Below are 24,144 nucleotides of genomic sequence, written 5' to 3' on the forward strand. Positions count from 1 at the left end.
AGGAAGACAGGGCTTTTATCCTCCTCAAAGGATCCTTTAAAAAGGGTGTGAAGTTGCCAGAATGCATCACTAAACATGTTTTATTGTGGCCTTGAATGTGGTGAGGCTTGTGGTCATTTCTTCAAGCAGTGCATGCCCATCTTGCTCCGTTTGCCTTCTGTGGGGAGAGCTGTCTTGGGTTGGCAGTGGCTACATGTCGGTGGAGCTTGGCTGCTGTGGAGGGGTGCGGCTCCCTGCTCTGCTGTGCTGGCAGCTTTTCATCATTCCTGTGCTGCGGTGACAATGCAGTCCCTGAGCATCTGCCCACCCCTGTCTCCCATGGAGCTCCTCTAGACCGTTAGTGGTCTATGAGTGAACTAACCCAAGGTGCATTAACCCACCAATAAACTTAAAACTCACTAGATGCAAAGTGCTTTCAAAATCAAACAAAACCCCAAAGAACAAAAAGCAGGAGAAAATACTTTTGTTAGCTTCTTTATATTAAGATCAACCCTGCTTCTGTCAAGACCAACAGTGTTTTTATACCAAGTGGAAGGGATTTTCAGTTCATGAGATTTGGCTATATCCTTGTAAAATCTTGGCATTAACGACTAACTCCAGGTCCATTCCACTGCAAAACAACCTGAGCCCTGTGAGCCATGCAGAGCCCCAGAAGTTTACTGATCCTTACCTGGCACAGCTAGCAAAACCACTGGGCAGCGATCCCCCTCAAAATTAAATGGAGCCTAGCAAAGGGAGCATAGCCCAAGAAAAAGTATTGAAAATAATATTAAAGTGTACTCGCAGACTTGGGCTGTGAAGCTGCCTACTAAGTGAATAGCTCATGCAATTTAACTCCCTTCTTCCTGTGTTGCAGCACTTTTAATTTTGGGGTTCTTTGATCCACCTATTCATAGCTGTGAAGCAAGCAGAATTTAATCAGGCTCTGACAGCGGATGGTTGATTTTAATACCGGCCTCCAAAAAAAAGCTGTCAATCAAGGATGAGCTTTAATACCTTCAACTCGCAGCTCTGTGAAACTTCTGCTGCAGTTGAGTGGTGCTTGGTCAGCTGTGGAGGAGCTGGGCATCTACAAAAGGTGCTGGGGGCTTCTTGGGCATGCTCAAGGGAGTCCCTGGGGGCTACTCCCTGTCCCCTGTAAAGGGACGGCATGAAATGTCTGATCAAGCTGGCATCTCCTAGCCACATGAGAGGGGAGATTTCCTCTTTGAATAAGAGCAGCTTTCATATGTGTGCATCCCAAAAGGCCTGCTGAGCTTTTGTGAGCCTGCAGGCAAGGTAGATTGGGAGTCACTTGGATTAAACATTTCCTTATTGAAACTAGAATGGGAACAGTGAGGACAAGGGTTACTTTTCCGTACCTAATTTTGAGTTATTTTAGCTGGGGATGTTAGATAAAATAGTCAGTGACTGGCAGGATTATAGAATATGGTTTAATTTCAGATTTACTATCTGCCAACACATGCCATTCAATCAGATAAACACAGGATTTCAGCTGTCATCACAATATCTTATGCATACTTAAAAATAGAGCACTTTTTCTCACACCAAGAAGAAATTGAACAGGTTTATATATAGGATGTATACAATCAGAAAGCTAGAAATTTTGAAATAGTCTGCCGTTTCTAGAGAGATTCCCTATCTTTAAATTAAGGAATTATATTAGAAGTAGTAGAAATTCTCAGGATTGCAGAAGTTTTATCATTGTCAACTTCACAGAATAAATAGAAGTAAAGGTAGCACCTTGAGAAGTTGAACTATATAAAAAGAGGGAAACGTCTGTAGTATTTACAGCAGAGTGTATGAGACTATATAGAAAGCAAGATGACTAAGGACTTCCCTGCGTGGGAATATCATTCCTCTTCCGGTTTATAAGTTTTCATCCTTGCTCCTTTGTCTGTTGTGGTTCACCTATTTGATCTATCACTGTAATGAGTGAATATCTGCTCTGCTTAGGAGGTGGAGGAAGATGACACTCTAGCATCACCCCAGTACTATCGTAAACCAATTTTCATAATAAACGTAATTTCAGCATTCACTGTCTAAAGCTTCCCTCCTGAAAACACACAACGTTACTAAGGTGGAAACTCTTGTATAGGTAAAACGTGGCACTTTTTTCCACTGGTGATTTACATAATAGATTTGTGAGTACACAGATGAGTATGTTTTTTTGACATGAGCACATAGCCAGTATTTGGGTTCTTTATTACATCCCCTGTGAAGAGCAGCTGATGACATGGTCCAGCCGGGTTTGTTTACAAGGGAGGCACAAAACAGCTTGTTTCTGTGAACATCATATGAGCAGGCAGCAACAGGCAGTTTTCTTGCTCACAAATCTGCTGACATGCTTCCCCAGCAAGCACTGTCCATCCTGCTGCTCTCTCTTATGCTCACAAGTCTCTTTCTTCCTTCTCACCCTCATAACCTGTACCTTCAGACTCATATTTCCTACCTAGTTTACTCTTTCAGGTTTTGTAGTTGGCTTTGATTCAGAGACATCCTTGTTAGCAACTACTAGCATTTTCTAGCATAACTGATTTTAGCCTGTTCTCATTCCCTTCTGTAGTCTACCACGCTGCTCTGAAATGAGCTCTGAAATAAAATCCTGAGATGATCAGTGTAATGGTATCTTGGAAGCCAAGGCTTGTACTTTGCTTTGAAGAGCAGCTCTAGCATAAGGACAGCATTTTCTACTGAAGATAAGGGAAAGAAGGCATTTTTTTGAGAGTGTTCCTCACACCCATTTCCTCACAGGGGGATAGGCTGTTGCATTTTCTAGTATGTGCAAAGGCCCTCTTGAGGAGTTCCACAGCAGCAGATCTGCTTATTGCTCATGGAAACATGAGGACAGCGTAGTGCCAGCCAAGATGATGAATTTCCTATTGCTTACGCTTCATCCATTTCTGATTAAGCTCTCATGCAATTCAGAGAAACACTAGATTACTGGGTTGTAGGTCCCTCAGCTCAGCCTTGAGAGGGTCTTTTTTACTTCCACAGCTCCCTCCTGGAGCTAGGTTTTGGCTGCAGAGGCAATTTGTGCTGGGCTATGCAAACGGATAAAACAAAGAAATAGCAAGGCTGGAGTGAAGACCAGTGTGGGTGGTTTTCAGTCTTAAAGGCTTTGGAATTCTGTTTGTTTTTTATTTTGTTTGGCTTTTTATTGGTCTCTTTTAGAAAAGCCTTTCACATACAATGATCTCTCAAACAATTTATTTGAAATCATTGGTGGGTGGTGCATACATTATGGGCTGTGGTTTCATTGATATGCTCAGCCTTGCTAAGTAGATGGCATATTAAATGTTTTATTTACCCTGTGTGCTACCTGTCATCTAATCAGCTTTTGGTTTTGCTGCATTCTGCTTGTATTATAGCAAGAGTAAGTGGTTTCATGTAAATTAAAACCACATGAAACCTTTTAAAGCCATTTTAAAATACTAAATGATTTTGCAAATAGGTTTGTCGGACGAGGATTGGAAAAAGAGCTCTTTGCTTACCCATTCACTCTTTTGTATGCTTATTAGAAGCCCCCCATGTGACTCTTCCATCAAACATTGTATCCCAGTACTCATCTAGAATGCCAAAAGTCATTTATACTGTGCTCAAGAGTGTTTTGCATAAACAGGAGGCAGTTAACAAAGAATACAGTTGTGAGATGTGATTGCAAATGTTATTTTATAAATTGCAACACAGATGCACAATAAAGTCAAAACATGCATCCCTGTGATGTTTACTTGCTCACTTAGAGCATAAAAGCATGTTGGTTTAAAAGTTTCTTTGCCTTTATTAACTATTATTGCCTATGTTTGTTATTGTGATTATTTCACTGTGAATAATTTTGTTTCTTACAGGTGGATCGTATCATCTTCTGCGTTTTTTTGGAGATTGACTACAAAATTTTCAAGAAGAAAATGGGCGAGTTTTTCCCTCTAGGTAGGTATAGCAATCGAGTACCATCTGACTTTAAAAAATGGTACAGCAAAGAGACAACAGTTGGCATCCTTTTTCTTTCCCTGCCTAAGCCAAATATTAAAATGTGAACTTTCTATTAGATCAGCTGCACATAGAGGCTCTGATCCTGGACAAATGCAGACATTTAAAATTTGTGAACCAGTAAAACAACTTGTGATACCACTTTTGCAAAATTAAGGCCTGGTTTTGTGTGCTCAGTACAGCTTATTTCTTAATTCTCTTCTGTATCTGTACCTCCTCCTGAAACCTGGTGCATGGCACTGGGTCTCTTGACTCTGAGAAGAGAATGATTTGCGCTAATGTACGTAGCTCTTAGTGTATATTGCTTTTCCATGCACTTTGTACATGCTTTGCTCTTTCATTAACGATGCGGGTAGGGTTTCTCTAGGTCTGAAAAGATACCGCAGGGGTTAGAACCCAACTGTGTCTGAATGAGAACATTAAACTTGAGCTGTCCCTGTGCAAGAATGAATGGGAGAAAGACGGCTCTCACTGGAGCACTTGGGAAATGTTAGCCATTCATCTTACATTTCACACAGGAGGTTACTTTCCAGAATTCAAGAAAATCTGGTGGATAGTAAATTTGTCAATCCTCCTTGCCCCCATATACCTATGATTTATTTTTATCATTTATCATTACAAGTCTGTGTTGAGGTTTCTTATCAACCCTTACCTTCTCCCATTTGATTTTGTTTTCTATGACATCAGTCCTACTATATGTGACAAGATCCAGATTTTAGTATTTTGTTTTATCACCAATTTCAGAAGTGGCAGTCACTTAAATACACCCCACACTATCTGTCTGGTGGAGAGGGCCTTTGAGCAATAGGAAGCAGGTCTTTGGTGTGTTGTGAGTCTCCGTTAATTCTACAGGACTGTGTTGTCACAGTAGTCACAGTGGTTTTTTCCTTTCTATTTGGCTGGTACTATGGAAATGGTGACGTTTCTGTCTCATCTAACTAGAACAAAGCTTTTTGTAGGTGACACTGTAATCTCCAGTTTGCAGTGACTGACAGCTGAAATGTAAAGACCTATTGAATTATTCAGGTAGCAGAAAATGGTTTCTAACTGCTTAATAATATTTTTGTCTGGAGCACATTGAACGTGCATTTCAAAGACTGCATTCGTGTCTAATCCATTCATTGTGTGATTTTATTTTTTTGGCGCTGGACCCCAACACATAGGATAAAGTGACAGTACCCTGCCTACTATTGCTGGTTCTCTCCCTGCCCTTTAGATTAAGTGAGAGTAGACTAGTGTCAATTTGTCAACAAATTTGAGTATTAATGCTGAATTTCATCATGACAGTCTTTGAAATCATGGATTAAATCTTTGTAGTGTTGTTATAAATTTAAAACCGAGTTGGGTTTGAAAGCCTGAGACACAAGAAGATACTTCAAAGATGAATCATGGCAAGCCCAAAGGGGGAAAGAGAGGAGTATGGGAGATTTCTTTTTTGAGGTTTTCCAAACCTGATGTTGTTGAACTCTTGTCTACAGAGAATCTGTGTAGTTGGGCGTCATGTTATTATAAAGACTTATAATTGCATTATGCCATATTATATAGGTAATCGGTTATATCATAGTTTTAAAAGTAAGTTTATTGCCATGCATGTATTGCCATAGAAACTTTTACAATTTTTTTGCTTGAACTAAATCTGGGAATTTGATATGTGACCAAAGAGACGTGATTGTGGTGGGGATTCTCTATAGTGCAGTGAATTCCAGTGGTTTGTAGGTATGTGACCATGCAAAAAGTTCATTCAATGCTTATGTAGACAGCTGTCCAGAGAAAGATGTTTTAGCTCTCAGCAGCTACAATTTGATATAGATTGCTAAAAAATCTTAGGACCCATTTTCATAGACTCCCTGCTGCGGCTTTCTCATAACTAATGATTCTTATTACCAGTTTTGATATGCCTTAAAATGATGCTGTTTCCAGAAGGAACTGAGCACCTACTAGCTGCTGAGCTGGGGCTTTAAAAGGAACCCATTTAACATCTGAGCATCATAAAGCATCTATCCCTGGCTCGGTGAAGGATTTCCTGTGGTTGGGTCAGTGATTCAGAAGATCTGATTTTAATGTCTTGCATCACCATGGACATTTGGTGTGCTATAGGAGTCACTTAGATCTTAAAATTGTGAGAAGACAGGGGGAGGCAGGAAAGATCCATGCTACCCAAATGATTCTCCATTAGTGTCCTTGAAGAAACAGTCAGTGTCTGAGTCTCTCTCTTGGAGGAATGTCCTAATAGTTAATATAGAATCTCAACCTTTCTTTGCCATCTTGAATTGATATTTTTTACAGAGTAGCACTACTTCTACAGATGTAAGTTGAAGTCAGCCCCATCCTAAATTGCCTATAAACTGCTGATGAGAACATCAGCTGAGTGTCTGGATGGTGGTCACCAGATGACCATCATGCCTAATGTTTGTTTCTTTTTTCTGGTCTCTTGTGAATTGCCATCTGCACTTAACATAGTAGACTTTGATAAGTTACCAACAGACTCTCCTACCGTAGGGACAGACCATCTCTCTGCGGGAGTTCTTTCTTGCACAGAGGACTTAGTCAACATGGCTGTGTGTCAAGGAGTTAGCAACTGTCTCTATCTTTGGCAATAAATTCCTGATATTTAGACTGTGAAAAGAATTATGAAAACTCCATTGCTTTTTGGTTTTTATAAATTAATCTATTAATGTAGAGAAATGAAAGTCTTTAAGGATAGACTTGCCCTGTATTTAAATTGATAGGGTACTATCTGAACACTCACAGGAGAGACTAGCACTGAAATATTACTTTAAGCTTAGAGAAAAAATATTCAGACGTTTTTAAAGTGTGTCTTGCATTCAGAAACATTATGAAATAGATCTACTTTAATAGACATGGACAAAAAAATGCTTAGAAAGAAGAATATATTCATGAAGTTCTATACATAAATAGTTGTTACTTTAAAACCAGTGCAATAATAAATCCAAGAAGACATCCAAATGCTTCAGCTAGTCAAGTGATAATGAAATGAAGCTAGAGTTACACCTCACTGCATTAGACTAAGTGGAACATAGATATAGGGAAATTGTTCCATTAGTTGAACATATCATTAGGCCTATTTTGCAAGTGGAATGCCAAAGAAATTAGTCGAGTGATAGCACTGATATTAAGACAACTGCCAAGAACCTTGTCATTTGCAAACTTTAAATATATAGGGGGAAAAGACAGACTTCTAAGTAATTTCACGTCTTAGGAGTGTAGCAAAGCTGTTCAGTAACAGACCAGTTGTCACAGTCTTATCGTTTCTGATTTAATCTCAGTAAACAGTAGCCTGTACAGAACCTGAGCCAAAACCAGAATGCTCCAAGGGGGAGTGCCACTGAATCTTTACCAGTTTAGAAGGTAAAGGGCCGTGGTCCATGCAGAATTTTCTGTTCTACCTATGGGCTTTTGATGAGAAGTTTTTGTATGTCCTGGTAGAAAAAGAGCGAGGGTGAAAGACAGCTTTGGTGGAACAACCAGCCTTCTCTGCTAGGATGGATCACTGTTTTAACATATTAAGTGCAACAAACAGTGATGGTTTATTCTTTTCATATATAAAGTCCTACCTCCTAGTGGAATGGGATAGTCCAACCATTCTCCCTTCAGCTGTGTTGGGAAATGTCCTCTGCTTAATCCAAAAGAGTGTCTTGTTGCATATCTACTACATATCTGAGCCAGAACTGCAGGCAAGGATATTTTATCTGCCTGAAAGATATGCAAGCTGGATTCATTGCTACTAGTATTATGAGTGAGCTTTCCGGGAAAGGAGATGATACTCTTGCCATTTTTTCTCTGTTTCTTCTAACAGAATTCTACATCAGCCTAGATACTAGGCATTGCTTTTATTACTAAATATATGTATTTATAAGATTGACCAGGAAATAGTATGAAAGCAGTCACTCTAGAAAAGATCGATTTACCAACATTTGCCTTACAGTGATACATACTTCTAGGATGCTATTCATAGGAGTAAAATTAAGAGTATTTGTAAACACTAGCCAGCTGGAGGTAAAGATACCTTTTTTTTATTCTCCTGTATGTTGTGTATAATTAGCTACTTAAATGTCAGATAGATAATCCCGTAAGGATCTTTGGCAAATGCTTCTTTTTTGTGGTGGGTGTTGTATATTTTGAAAGATTTATCTTAAATTGTATTGCTTAAAGTATTTCTGGATCTATCACCTATTATCAGTGGATTGGAGAGGGCAATAATTTTTTCTGAAAATGTTCTTTAGACAAAAAATGTTATAAAGGGTACGTACTGTGAAGCTGCAGCATTCAAGGTTATATTACATTCTTACTACTTTGTAAACAGAGTAACGAAATTACTTCACTAAAGCATCCCTAAAATTGTCAGAGAGAGGACAGGTTTGCACTTTTATTAGACCAACTGATAGATGGAAGATGCAAGCTTTTAAAATCTGTGTCCTTTCAGAGCTAATGAAAGGAGGCTGAGCTGAAGAGCTTGTTCTTTCTTTTTTTTTTTTTTTTTTTTTGAGCCATATCAGTTGGTGTTAGGAAAAAGAGAGAGAAATTGCTTCATCTTGAAAAAACTTTCTCTTCTCTCTGTTCCAGGTTCTGATATTTAATGCATTTTCTGCTTTTATCCTGGTTGACGAAAACACTGTCCCCCCTACCTAAAGCATATGGATAAAAGCTACTGTCTTATATTAATCCTTCTGTTACTTCAGGAGGATGCACAGCATCCTTGTTGTGCATAAATGTGCAAATATATTACAATTGCAGAGGAAATTCATTGTTAAGAGATCTGCCAGGCTTGGAATCAAATTGGAAACTGTCTAAATGGCTGAATGAAGGGCTTTGTATTAAAAAGGCAGATCCCTGCACTAATACGTGAGTGAACTCTTAAGCAGTGGTTGTAATTTCTGTATTAGTATTGAGAAGCATTGCCCTCTCCACTTAACATGGCAGACTTTACTGAGGCTGAAGCAATCCTCAGTGTGAGCGAAGGAATCATACATTAGCCCTTAGTAAGTGATCCTGTATCAAATGGATAATTTGTTTGATAAATTTAGCCTCTCTCTTTGAATTTGCAGTGTTCATGAGCTGATTCGTTTCCTTAATTCATCACCTGAATGTATTCCACAAAATATTTTTCATGGGCTTTATTTTACTGTGTGGATAGGTGCCAAGCGGTTTACTGGAAGTACCCGATATCCTTTATCTGAAATTTCACCTGGGTAGTGATTTGCCTCATAAGTCACGTGGCTGCAGTTTTTCTGACTCATTCAAGCAGGTGTGCAAAGGCCAACAGGGCTTGGAGTCCCCCAGAAATGGACATTAAAGAGTAAGATTTGGAGGTGTTTGAAATCCCTTTGGCCTTCTCCTCCTCATCAGTGGGGGCCATCATGAAGGTTTTGGTTGCAGCTACTTTTTCTGGCTCTGTGCGGTTTTCAGGTTGTCATGTTCATGACTGATAACCACCTGTGTGTTTTCACAGGTTTTAACTAGAGGCACTCAGACTGTCATCTCCCTTTCTTCACTGCTTTCCCTCACAAAGCTTTCAAGGCCTTGTGGGGTCCTTACTGATGACACAGAGCTTAAATTTGTGACCAGACACACAAACATGTCTGAGGCTGTGCAGAAGCTGGGACAGAGCCAGAGTGACTGGCCAAAGCAGGAGCAAAAGGGGACACGGTGGCACAGTCTTTGCCCTGTGCCCTGGTGGAGAGCATAATCACCTGCAACCCTTGCAAAGCTTGTTTGCTGGAAGGAGCAAAATGAGTCTCACTTCCCTGACCCCACAGCTCTGATGGAGCCACAATCCCTGCTGTTACATTTGGAAGTTCAGGGGTCTCCCTGCTTTCTCAGGCTTGTGAAAGGTATAACTTGTCACCTGGAGGTTCCTGCTTGACTTTTTAAATAGTGAATGTGCAATGCAATGGTGCATGACCGTGCATCCCTTTCCTTTTCAGGGCTATGTATCAAGCCATTGAGAGTGTACTAGGGTACGGCTCAGTATTTATGCATTCACAACCATCTGGCCTGCTCTGGACTCCATGCCAGCATTTAATGTTCCCCCCAGACTGGAAAGGAGGGGGGAGTCTTGTGTTCAGGAAGAAACTGGTGCGGGCTTTTTGGTGGGTGGAAGGCAGCAGTAGTTTTGGGGAAGCTGTGGCACGCTGACAGTTTCACATGGGTGTGAAATGCTCTCTGTATGCTTTTCAGCTGTCTTTATATTGGAGGATGTCATCCTCCTCAGATGGCTTTTGCAATACCTCTCAATGAAGGATTTAATTCAAGACACCTGGGGAGAAGCACAGCCCAGCTGTTTCCTACGATAGTTCCTCGCCTCTCGGTAGCCGAGGATTCAACGGAAACACTGTCCTTGTGGGGGAGCTGGAGGAGCCTGTGCACCAGAACAGGATGCTGGCTTTGCTCTCGTTCTCCCTCACAGCAGCTACAGAGCCTGATAAAGTGCACTACAACGTAAATACGATACTGTAAAAATTGTGCTCAATCCAGAAGTTTAATATAGCCATAATGCTTGAAATTGTCCATTTCCAAATGTATCCGAAAAAACTTACCTCATAAAATCTAAAGCTAACTAACAACTAGAGGTGTTCATTAAACTGTGAGACAATTTTTTTTGTCTTCATCTGCCATTTCACTGACTGTGCCAGTACTACCACTCATTGAGGTTGTTTGTCTTTAGCCCCTTTTGCCAGTGGTTCAGTGTAATGCAAGAGGATGAACAAGCAGCAGCTCAGGAATGGTGCACGGGAGGCAGAATATGTAATTGATGGCTTAGATCCTATTTTCAGCATCTTAAGAGATATGCTAACCAAGAAAGTGATCCTAGCACCTTCTAACATAGCAGTGGGTTTCCACTAGCTAATAAAAAGTAAATGGGCAGTTTCATGCTTCAGTTTGAATCATAATAAAACTTCTGGGTGCAATCCCTTCTGAATTATTTCCAGGCTGACTGCTGACGGAGTTTGGCTGTGTGTTGCAAGTACTGATCACATCAAAATTTGGGCTTGGATCCTCTGATTGTACATGGTTTCACAGAGGCTTGTGACATTGTCTGCTATATGGCCTGGAAAATTGTTTTCCAGAACAATGAGGGGGAAACTCCTCATTCCTAGTAGTAGCAACAGCACTGCTTGGAGCAGAGTATCGAAAGTCTTATTAAAGCACTGTTGTCAGGAGCTTTGGCTTTGCTAAGTGGAACCTCCTCTTTTGCTTTGGTAGCATCTTGTAGATATTTTCATTGTCTCCTTTTGTGAGACTGATGATGGAGCCTGCATTCAATCCAGAAGTTGGGGAAATGGCTGTTTCTATGTATTTGTTCACTACAAATTCCTGAGCTCTCCAGCTTCTGGAAGACACCTGGCTAAGGGCTGCATTGAAACAGCAAAGTGGCAGGTGATGAGGATGCCCTTGAAGGCACAGAAGAAGAAGATCATGCAGTTGCAAGGACCAGACCTGTATGTGTTAACAGTGATGGAGAGCACAGGGAAGATGATGAGTGTAGGAATTAGAAAGGTGAATATGGAATGATTATTTACAGCCACATGTAACACAAGAAGTTCAGGGTGTCCCAGGAAATTATGAATCAGAATGAAAACAAAGGAAGTAGATTTTCACCCAACCCATAGTTATGGTATAAGAATGTTTGCTATCAGGTACTGTGAAGCCTGTAGGTCTTAAATATAGTTAAAAAGAGGATTAGCTTGACCAGCAGAGGACTGGTCCAGCAGCAGCTATTACTCACCACAGTCTATATGTTCCCTATAGGCTAGGGGATAGACTTACAGGGGGAGGGAGGTGTATTGCTGTTCTGTTCTGTACTCAGTGCTTTGCACACAGATGCCTGGCAGCAGAAGGTGAACAAACATAAGCTTTTTCTGTATAATACTTTATATGAATCATCTTTGATCAGCGATCTTTTCTTCCTGCTGCGTTGCATAGTGTTGTTTCCCATGTGAAACATTCCAAACGCGTTTTGTGTCATGCTCAAAAATACCCTGTCCTCTCCAAGTCACTTCACGTGCCCAAGTGCTTCTAATTGCAAAGGATGCAGTTAAATTTGTGTTTGTCTCATTTGATTGCCTCTGTCTTAGGTTACTGATGAGATTTTGTTAGAAGCTTGTATTTAGAAATGTGTTGCCACATGCAAAACATAACATTTTGTGTGTGACTACTACATTAGCATACATGTGGGTGAGAAACCCACTTTATCACTTGTATAAACAAAATTCAGTTGTTTTCAGTATTTTAGGACAGGGAGGAATTAAGGAGGTTTTGCAATAGGTTCTTTTTAAAAAACTGATGTACATTTTCCCAAGGACAGCCTCATTCCTTTGCTGGTACAAGCAAAGGTAGATGCATCTGGGAAATAGAAATCCAAATCTGGACCTGGTAGTGAGCATCATTTCCTGCATTGGAACAATGTTGTCCAGTTCACTCGCAGTGGGAATGGTAGCTACTGTGTAGCCTTTATATGCAGCTGAGGCTTGTATGGGTGTATGTATTTTACAGCAGATCAAGTGATACAGTACATAAAAGCCATCTATATGGTGACAAAAATACCCAGTACCTAACTTCTCAGGAGTTTGATACTAAGGATTTCTATTTGATACGGCTTCAAAAGCTACAAACACATTTTACAATCAATGAGACTCTGGTGTTGTGGGACTGGTGTAACTAAGCAACACAGGAAGAAAAACTGCACTGGTGCTGCAGTAAGGCCAGGATGTACAGAGTGTATCAGTGGAAGTTTCTTTATAATCAGACTAAAAAATTTGATTAAACTTGCTCAGTGTCGGGTGGAGGTTTATATAGTGCCTATTGCTCTGTATGCAGGGTTGCACGGGTAAAGAATACAAATGTTCAGAACGAGAAGTAGTCCTACCTCTTCTTCCAAAGCAGAAGAATGTGCTTTATCATTAAGGATCTTTCTGTTTTACCTTTTTCTTTTGGTTTCTTGTTTTTTTTTTTCTTCTTCTAATGAGCACTGAGGATGAGGAAAAGCTTTATGGAAAATATAATTTTTTACAAGTAGATGTGAAAAGAGTCAGGCCTGGGTTTAGTTGATCTCATCTGGCAGAGATTTCCAAATCTGCCTTTTCTCAAAGAAAACATTCCCTTTTTCTGTACTATTGGACAGTCAGTTGAATTTTCCCAATGGAGAAATAAGTTGGAGGAACTAGAACAACCCAAAGAGTTTGTGAGCTCCTAGGTTATTGTAAGCCTCATATGTACATTTGGACTTCATCAAACCCTAGGCCATCCTCATGTTCTTACTATGCTACAAAAGTGTTGTCTGTCTTAGACTGAGTTGGGCATAAAGACTGTATAGTATTATGAATCTCCTATTGTGTAGCAGCGGTGGTCATAAGCAGTCAAAAAGAGGTATTGTTCAATTACCAAAGATTGAAAATATACACGAGATGTGTGATTATAAAGCTTCCTAAGGATACTGGGATGTTTGCTTAGGTGGGTGAAGCTTTGAGATAAATTTTTGGAAGGGCTAGTGTGGTAGAGACATGGAGAGAGAGAACCCACTTCGTCTTTTCGGCTGCTGGAAACCTGATATTATCGTGGTTTAGACAGTTTGCATCAGGCGGGTACCCTGGCCCATACTTCTTAGCATTCCAAGACTCGATACAAGAAGCTTTTCTTTTGAGCAAGCAGAGACTGATGTAAGATGAGATTCTTTTTCCTCGATATTGTGAGACTGTTGTGCCACGCATCCTCTGTAATTTTAGTGGAAACTGTACAAGCAGATAATGGAATACCTAATAGACACACGCTTGACAGCAGGAACTTTTTCAGCTGGATCCCTATTTTTGTGTAGCAAACAAACTCAACAGGATGGCTGCAGCTGTCAATGCTGAAATATTTTATGGGGTTGAGTTTGATTTGGGCTTTTTTTAGGCATCAGCAGTATGATCACCAACTTGTCCCTTCAGCCTCCTGTGCAGCTCTGCCCATCTCTTGGCTCTGTTTGCCACGTGTACACAGACTGCAGAGGGGAGTTTGATCCAGTCTCACAGTGTCCTTCCAGCCCCTCCCCTGTTATGTTCAGTACATGGAGTCACACTTGCAAGGAGAAGCAGATTGAGACACGTGGGTTGGCTCAAAATAAGGAAACATCTGGAAAGCAGGAAGCAGAAGAAAGTGCAGAGAAAAGGAACAAATTCCGAAGGATGAGATGAGGCAGCTGAGGAGAGGTTAAACGAAAGCAGGGAGGAGCTGGCAGCATGCGGTGCTGTTAGGGGAGTGCTGGCAGCCTGGGATGCAAACCCTGAATGCAGATGAAACAGCAGCCTTCTGAGTGGGGAGCTGGCTCTTGTGTAAGAGCTTTTCAATGCATGCACAGTTAAAAATAAAAGGTGTTTGTACAGCGTTGACTCTCCGGATGCTAACATGAAGAATAATGCAAATAGAAGTGTGAGCAACAAGGAAGAGGAGGTTTAATAGCTTTGGGGATTAGCAGTGGTATTTAGAGCCTTTCACCTCACTGTTCCTAACATAAATCTTAACACAGATTGATGGTTTTAGCCATCTGGCTCGTGTTTGCCTGTATGCAACAACTGATGAGACAGAGAAAGAACCTGACCAGCAAGGCAAAATAAAAAAATAAGTATATGACAGAAAAGGCATCTTCTTCTCCTGTGTCGGTAAGAGTAGGTACGATGTAATCATTCTGTTTCACAGAGCTCAGCAGGTAACAAGGGAGAAGGGAATGAAAGAATAACAGGCATCACTTAGTACATGACTCTACCAGGGATCCTGTGACATACGCAACTGTGTATGCTTTAAGCCACTTTCTCCCAAAGGCTAAGCTCTGTGATCCTCAGAAATATTGTTACTCCAGATAAGATGCGAGTTAGAGGGCAAGTTTCAATCATAGGTTGACTTATTTATTTCATACTTGACTGGAAGCTGTTCTCCCATACATCAACTATCTAATACCTTAATTTTTAGACTATAGCCCAACTTATAACCAGGAAAATTCTGCACTCTCAACCAAATTTCGCATTTTGCGTTAGGTGGCTTCCTTGTATCCTAAGCCTAAGTATCCCTAAGTATCCTAAGCCCAATATTCCTGAGTATTTAGATACTGATGCAATTTTTCTTTGGGGTGGGCTGACCCTTGCAGAAAGTCATTGTCAGTTTTCCTCTCGTTCCAAGCTACAAGGTCTGCAATTCCTTTTCCAGCAAGTTCATCTTGGTAGAGCTTCCCAAAATTCAGGGCTTTAATGGGGAAGCCATGTGAAAAGTTACTGTTCTGCTTCTCCAAACAGAAGAGTAACCAAGAGTTACCTTGGATGCACATACTATAGCATGTTTTCATAGTGGATTATTTTTCAAGAGCTCTAGAGTAAGGCTGAAAGGTAGAGAGGGCCTCAGCTCTAGTCTTTCAAATGCGGGAGTTTGGGCAAGAAACATTGGTGATATATCTTTAAGGAAATGTTTACTGGCATCAAAGATTCACTCTTGGGTTCTTCTGTGGTTTTACTCAATTTTGCTTTGAGGCCAACTGTCTGTGGTTCATATTTCAAACTAAAGCAAACCTCTAGAAGGTTTCCTCTAGATGGGGTAAAAAAAATATGTGGAACATAAAAACAAATCTAGGTATTACAAATGTAATTTACAGCTATCTAGACACTGATTTTGCTTTATATTAGACATGTAAAGCTTCAGTAAAAAATACTTATATTTTCTTTTACTTCTTCAGAACCAATAATCAAGAAACTGCCTATAATGTCATTCTTTGGGGGGAAAGTGAATGAATTTTGGATATAGATTTCTAAATCAGTGTTTTTTATCTCAAATAATTGGTTTTAACATAGAGCTCTGACAAATAAACATGATATTTATCACTTCACCCAGACACACCAAGATCAGTGAAAGAGACTGCTTCACATTTAACAGGGAAGCATCTCAGATTCAGATGCAGTGTGGGGTAGAATTTTCAAAGGCACCACAGGTACCATGGTCATGTCACCAAGAGTTTTGGAGCCCAACTCCCATTTTCAGAACTGACGTAAGGACTCTAATAACTTTCAGCAAGACTTAAGTTCCTTTTCCGAGAAAAAAATCCAGCCATTAGTTCACAATTAGTTCACAAAATCAGTCTTTACCTCTTCATAATTATATTGCATAATGACTTCACCACTTTTTAATAACGTCAGATTTCTTGTCTGTATCCATTATCACCAGTTTAGAAGCCATTCTGTTGCTTTGGGAATTGTATTTTCCAAGTCACTTACAGAACTATAATTAAGAACTTCCGCAAAAGACCAGGTGATATATGGATGTTAGGATATTATATTCTGCTGATGTAGTAGCAAGTCTTAGATTAATTTGAAATTTTATCATGCTATTTTCATTATAAACACTTCTGTGGAAAAAATGTATTATTGGAAACTGAATAATTAATAATCTTTACATTAACCAAATGTTTTCTGAGAGGTTTGTTGAAAAAGGTTTGAGGTTTGTCAGGAGTCCAGTTGAAAAGCCTGTGTCTGTTGCAGTCAGTGGCAGAATTCCTATTGGCTTTAACAAGATTTTTCATTTTCTTATGTCAAAAATTATTTGTCAAAGCTCCTTTAAGTTTCTATGCACAAATTTATATTTGTACAGTAGGGATCCATGTGCCTTTATGATCTCCAAAACAGTTGCTTGCAGAATAAGGAGAAGGGAAGTAAAATGTGCAGTGACTTTTTTCAGTCTTGATCCTTTGAACTAGACTAAAGCGTACTCAAGAGAAATGTAACTAGTTGTCAATTAGAGGCTTCTGATAGTCCTGCCCTCCGGATCATGTCTGAATGTGATGGAATGAGGAGAAGCGTGGATACAGAACCATCTAGCATAGACTCACAAGCATCCATAAAAATTCTCACACTTGTGATTTTAATGCTTATGGCAAACATAATTCCCAGTGAAGGTCTCTATTATTAACAATTTTTTCTCTTGTCATGCTACTTAAAATAAAGTTTCAGACTTCAAAACTTGAAGAAAGCAGAGCCTAATCCTCGTAGTGTGTGTCACAGTGTCTGGATCTTAGCAGAGTTTATAGTGTAAAGATCTGACCCTGTAAATTAGGATCTAAATATTAGTGTTAGTCTCTGTTACTACTGATCATTATATAGCAGAACTCCTTTGGGTTTGAACGGTGATCGTAATATTCACACATATGCAAGTTTGAAAGATGTTAAGCTTTAGACAGAAATCATAGGCTTGCTAAAGAATTTGCGTGTGTCCAAATGCATTCAAAAGGGTATAAATGGAGCCTATATGAATTAGGAAACATAGCTGACATAAATGTCTGTAGTCAAGAGCTCTTCATTAGATGATTAAGACACTGTAGTCTAGATGTTAACTAGGGCTAATCATTTTTTTCTCTTCATCAAAATAACTTGAGGTAAGGAATTCCTTTGTTATTGAAGGCAACTTTTACAAAAGGAATCTTGATTTTTTCATACATCGCCATAATAATTACAAGTGTTCAATTCTTAGCTAGCCCAAGTCTGGTCTTAAACCAAAGTTCCATCTGGCAAATTTATAGTAACTTCTTTATGTGGTATGATTTCTGCACAACTAGTTCTCTTTCTAATATAGCCAGCTGTTCCTGGGAGACAATGCAAACTGAAACTGACAAGTAAACTAAGAAGTCTGGTAGACAAGAGAATGCAATTTCATTTCATACAAGTCATAATTTGCAAAATTCTTTAAATGATGCAGAATTTTATTCCTTATCTTTATTCCCTGCATTTCCTTTATCTGGTAGTAACAGTCCAGTATCAAAACCTTCTTTTCCTATCCACTTCTTGATCTTGCTGCAAAATGTTGAACAGGAGAAGGCAAACTAAGATATGGGCAATTTGAAATGTACTATTTAATTTTCAATGGTCCCTGGTATTCTTAATAATTTTATACATTTTTTTTGACAGATGATGCTAATGAAGAAGGGACTGAGCTGAGTGAAGAGACAGGTGAGTAAACAATATTTTATGTGAAAATACATCACTTCTCTGAAGCATCAACCAAACTGAAAGAATTCTTTAAACTAATTGCCTTGGTTGTGATAAGCGGTGCCAATCACTTATTGTCAAAGTTACAACAGTCGTTGCTGGATTTTAACATAACATAGGGTAACCCATCCCTGTTAATAAATAGTGCATGATAAGAATGGCTGAGACTACCTTTTTGGTGTCATCATCTGTTATGAGCCTCTGGGTGATACTCGATTGCTTTTTATTAATAACTAGCTTGAACATGAATGGGAAATAATTAACATTCTGCAGTCTTTTTGTCTATAAATGGGTGTGAATACAACAATTCTTGAGTCATTTGCAATTCTGATTAGTGGCCATGACTTGTTTGCAGTGAAAACCCTCCCTCAGACTCTTAAATCCATTGAAATCAATTGGACAATATTTCAGATGAGTCTTTTCCTGGTCCTTCTAGTTTGCTGTTTAAAACAAGTGGCAATGTTTAGGGTTTGTGGATGTGGAGGGACCTGAAATGGAAATGATGGATAAGTGTAAAGGAAAGAAAGACCTGAAGAACAAGAGGAAAGGACATAGTGTTAGGTATCTCCCATGACAACAAAAGCTTCCAGTCAGAAGATTGCTAGTTTTTTGTAGAGGGCTTCATCTATTTAATCTTGATCAGGATTTTTGTAACAGGCTTCTACCACACCCTGTGTTACTTCCCCTGCTGTCCTTCACCTTGAGGTTCTCAGGGGACATCTCCTGCTCCATAAGCACGGTAGCTCCCCTTACTCTTCATCTCTGCCTCTCCTTCCAAACCAGCCAGTACCCACCCGTGCAGGAGCTTCCAGTTCTTCTCTTTACAGAGAGATACAGGATGAGAAAGGGGAGCTACGTGGAGAAAGGCAGAGATATATCAGGCAGAGAAGAGGTAAAAGCTTTTGAAGCAGTGTGTTGGCTGCTTAAATTGGCAGGAATTGTCCTAGAGGCAAATAGATTATGATGTTTTATACAACCAGTTAAGTAACTTAGAAATTAGAAATATTTGAAGAATAGCGTATATGCATAGATCTGAAAACATGGATATATGCAGATAGATATGTGTTACACTGATGGATTAACGCATTCTTTTATGGCTGTTCTGGCCTGTTGATTTTATTACGTATAATTATAATTACATTTTGATGTCAAGATTGCTGGATAGGAACTTTTAGAAATTTTAATACAATTACTGTGATTGATATAGTTGTACATACATACATAAAAGTAGAAAAATAAAGACCATCATTATACAGCAAACATTTGCCAAAGATTATGCTACAGTTGAATTTTCAGTATTCATCTAACATTTTCAATTTAAGTTTTTTACAGTTATCATGGTATGTATATTTTTATAGGCCAAATTATTCTGCATTTTTTTGTCTTGTTGCACTTATGCAGATTATGCAAATTACAATGATTTTTTTAAAAAGCATTTTAAATTTTAATTAAAAGGAAATACATTTCCACTTAATGGCTGATATTTTCTTTCTTGCCTTGTATCCTTCGCAGCTTCATTAATTTAGGTGAAGCTACATAGCTGCTTTGGGAAATTATCACTGAATTAAGTAATTTGAAGATTTCTCTACCTGACTGGTTCTTTGTGTATATGAGATAGATGAGATCATAACTTCCCTGCCTGTAGGGTGCTATGAGCTTCAACAGCATGTACTTGGTTATTTCTTTACCACTTGAAGATATTTTGGGAATCAGTGCATTGATTGGCAGCAATCAATACCTACCTGGCTAAAGAGAAGTATCTTTTATATATCTGCTGCAATAGTCAGGAAGATAGACAAAAGTTGTGCCCTTTGGACCTATTGGTGTATGGACTTCTTAATGATTGTAGGAACTATAAATGCATGAATAATTTCTGCATTGAGAGGAGCTTTCATTTTTCTACTCAGATTTTTATCAGTTTGAAGGATATCTGCTTTTCACTGTTCTGAGGGAAAAATAGAGTAGCAACTTCTATTAACCACTTCAACATATTAATCAATCATTCTCATTCCACTTGATTTCGTGGGTTATGACTCCAGCAGATGGAGTCAGCAGTTGGCACCAATATTGATGACCCTGGTTTTTTGCAGTATCCATGTCCAATCTGCTTCGAGGTTATTTCTCCAACTCCTGCGCTTAAAGGGGGAAAAAAAAGGAAAGGAAAAGAAAAAAGAATTGGATTTCTGAAGACCATCTGTTGCAGGCTACACACCTGTGTAAATCTTTGGCAGGGATTCAAATATTCTATATATCACCTAAAATCCTGTACCTACAACTTCCTATTGGCTAGGTGTTTCTTGGAACGAATATCAAACCAAGAGAAAATATGGAAAAGTACAGGAACACAAATGACATGTAGACTCATTGTATCTATACCAATTTCTGTTTGAAGCATGTAGTAGAATGAGGTGGAGTTTACAAAACTTGTCGTGATTTAAATCTAGTGGCAAGAATTAGAGGTAAAACCATCTGATCCTGGTCTGATGTCAGCTGAAGTCAGTGGTAATGTGTCTATCCATTTCACTGCACACCAGACTAGGCCTTGGGAACAGCTAGAGAATTAGTCAGGAGTAAGTAATAACAGATGATGGAATGTGTGTGTTATTGAGTGATGGATACATTATGAAAGTAATCTGTCTTGTGTTTCTGCCACCCTGAAGTGCAAATATCTCCTTACATGCAGAAAGCCTTTCTTTCTATGATTTCTCATCAAAATAAACGAGGGAATATCACAATTACATCTGCCAGCTAATCTACACTAATATCTACATTAATGCTATAAAATCAACAAGCATGAATGATCTTTTTTGTGAGTTAATCACATAACATCACTGTGTATATTGGATGTACTAGAATAAGAAATACATTTAAAAATAAAAATAACCTAGTCCTATTAAATGTACACACTCAAGAACACTCTTTTAATGCTATTTGACTCATGAGATTTTAATCTATCAGTTTGTTATTCTGAATGTTGTATCTTGTAGCAGCTGCTGACTTAATGGCACCATTTAATTCATAGAACTTTGATGCTATCATATGTCATACAGTTTGCTCTTAGAATGGCTTGAGTCAAAGGGGCAGATATTGTAATAGCAAGTTCAGACTTGTACAGTTCTACATCTCAGCTTTGCTTTCTGAATGATTTCCTACACAAGCAAAGAGAAGGACCAGCTGACCTAATAGTCTTGTCTACCTTTAACTTCAGTAATTTAACACTGCCGAATAGTGATGCTTAATGTTTTAAGCTCCATTAAGGGAAGATTATATGAAATTTTAACTTCTGAAGGACTTTGCTTTTATAGCTATAGATTCACATATCCATGCATGGAAGTGTGCAAAATAAGTCTTAATACTGCCATAATTGCTTGCGCAATTGCAGTAATTGCATGTGGAAATTATAGAAGCATGTGCTATTATGCAAAGCACAGTCCAGATTCCTACACAACAACATTGCATTATTATGCATTGGCATAAGTTAATTCTCTTATCATTAAAAAAAAAAAAAAAAACCACACACACAAAACTGTTTCAGTTCTGAATCTGTATTCTCTCTCAACCTGTTCATCTTCACTCTTCACCAGGTACTAAGCCCTTTTGACTGCGCCTGAGCGGATGTTACTGCACTACTATCTCTCATTTCCCATCTAATAGTTGTTCATGATTAATGCCCTCCTGGTTATCCGGTTTCTATCCTGGCATTCTAATTAATCAATACTTTACTTCAGAAGCCACAGCCAGATAGAATGGCAGGATGAAGGATCTCATTCATGCTAGCAAGAGAAGCCCTATTATAAACAATGCTGTATAAACAAAGCTTTTCTTTTTATGTTCCACTGTGTGCACAGTCTTATACCTGGACACTTTTTTTGGAGGAAGATTTTCTGTTTTTTCGTGAGATTAAAATAGCAATCACTTGTAACCAGGGAGAGTTGAAAGTTGTGGGGGATTTTGGGAACAGCTTACTTGGAGACAGGCTGTGAGATTTAAGTGGCTTGTTGACCCTCTGAATTAGTCTATAAAGAAGAATAATTTCTCCCAGTGTTAGAGCTCAGAAACCTTTTTGCGCAGATGATCATGATTAGAAAAGCTTTTAATACGATCAGTTCAGACAGCTGTCTAGATGTGCTGGTTTTAAACAGAAATTTGCAGGCAAAATTTCTGTAATATTTGGCTAACTGTTCGGAAAGACACATACTGCTGGAGAGCAGAAAAGGGTAAGAGCTTTATTTTGACCATAACAAAAAAACATTGTTTTGAAGCCTGCACAAATCCTCTTCTATCTCTGGAATGAGGGAAAATCTGCTAAAAAACAGTGAAACACTGATCAAAATCTTGTTCTCCTGGGACAGTGCTTCTTCATCCTTTTGTGAGCATTTTAAGGTTCTTCATAGGGTGCAAAAAGATCATTTATTTTGAGATAGTAACAGTTCTGACTTCTCTGAATGTTATCCTTCCTCTCTGTCTTTGTGCTGTCAATTAAGATGTTGGCTGTATTATCTAATGTGTTCAGATACTCCTGAAAGACCTGGCTGGACATTTGCACTTAACTTGATTGACATTTGGCTTGTGGGACTGGAGGAACCCTCACAGATTGGTTAGATGATAAAATTCATCGCTAGAGGGGTGAGTGTTGATTGAAACACTCCTATTGATTTGGTCCCCTAATGTGAATTGCTGTCTACCAAGAAAGGGAACATAGCAGGTAGTAGAGAGTGGCATTAGAACCAGAGAAGCCATATATCGATGTGGTCCACTATAAAGAGTCATGTTATTTCTTAGAAGAATGGGAGAGTGTTGGCAGGAATCAATCTTTAAAAGACTGGTTATTTTCAGGATTTCTTTTTTGTATTGAAGTTCTTGTCAAACTCTGTCCCCATTGCTCCTGAGTAAGCCATTTAAATGGTTGACAAAGTGTGTCTTTATTTGGCAATTTTTACCTTTATTTTCCACACAGTATTTCTTGTGGTTACTGCTACATTCTTACCACTCAAAAAATAAATTCATCTTAGTACTTAAAAACTCTTGTTTTCTGCAAAATATTGTATTTGAATTTCAAATTCAGATGAGTAAAAATGATAAAATGACACAGGATGTCCTAAGTTAAGTGCTGTAGGGAAAGGTCTACCTCCTGATACAAAGCCAAACTTCAAAGCATGTTCTGCTTTGCAGTAACTAGCTTTATTTACTGATTGCTAAGTGTCCTCCATGCCCTGAGCTATATAGAATTTTATAATGAAACAGAAATTCTGTTCTAGAATACTGTTTTCAAGAACAATATCCAGTTTGGCTTTTTTTGGGGTACTGCTCATTCCTTAAAATTAAGGAAATGAGATGGTATTTAATTACTCACATACTTACTCCATTCTCAGTTTTGGAATTTTTGTTGACATTTTGCGCTATTGCTTCGTGTAAATTCCTACCAGCTTCCTAATCTGCGACTCTTCTTTAGTTCTTTTGGGGTGTAAGTACTGTAGAATAACCAGGTTCCCAGGAGGGCAGATAGAGAACATTTCTGAGTTTCCTGGTCTCCATGCAAACCCAACGATTCACTCCTTTTTTGTCTCTTAAGTGAACTCAATATTCCCCTTGACTCTGGAATTTCCCTTTCTCATCTTCACTTACTTCTTTCATACCTCCTGTTTGGTATTTACAGCTCTCACCAGAGCCAAGACCTTCATGAGAACTGGGAATCTGATTGCTGGAAGCCATTTAAAAATCCAGTGACATACGGAGTAGATGATTGTGTGGGTTATATATGCCAGCAGAAGAGATGAGAGTTTTCAGAACACTCAAGCAATTTAGAATGCACATGTAGATAGTGTTTTCCCAGTTGCCAATTAGCTAATCAATTTGAAGTAATATCATGATTCTTATTTTCTCACAGCACAGCAATAGGGGCAAATCAAGCAAGGTTATTTTTATTCCTAAATTTCATGGTTACGAGTGGTCAAGGTTTCTTTGCAGCATGCACAGAAGTATATTTTCTTTAGGCTGCTCCTTCACCTAAGCCCTCAATTGGCCACAGGGGAATGGGAGAATTGACTGAAAGTCAAATGACAGAAAGTAATTTTCTCGTCGCGGTTGAATAGATCCAATAGGTGCAATGAATTGAGTTTTAATTGTCTCCCATTCT

At 38.9% G+C, this 24,144-nt stretch overlaps 1 protein-coding gene across 3 annotated transcripts in view; it reads left to right on the top strand.

Annotated features, from left to right (window-relative positions):
- MACROD2 (mono-ADP ribosylhydrolase 2) overlaps nt 1–24,144 on the top strand; it is an 891,375-nt gene that overhangs the window by 796,686 nt on the left and 70,545 nt on the right. For all 3 annotated transcript variants that reach the window (XM_054061688.1, XM_009556568.2, XM_054061687.1), the window contains exons 9-10: nt 3,849–3,930; nt 17,928–17,969. In XM_054061688.1, the coding sequence (XP_053917663.1) occupies nt 3,849–3,930; nt 17,928–17,969 (124 nt within the window). The remainder of the gene's footprint in view (nt 1–3,848; nt 3,931–17,927; nt 17,970–24,144) is intronic.

Source organism: Cuculus canorus, chromosome 3 (assembly GCF_017976375.1).
Source record: "Cuculus canorus isolate bCucCan1 chromosome 3, bCucCan1.pri, whole genome shotgun sequence".
Lineage (NCBI taxonomy): Eukaryota > Metazoa > Chordata > Aves > Cuculiformes > Cuculidae > Cuculus > Cuculus canorus.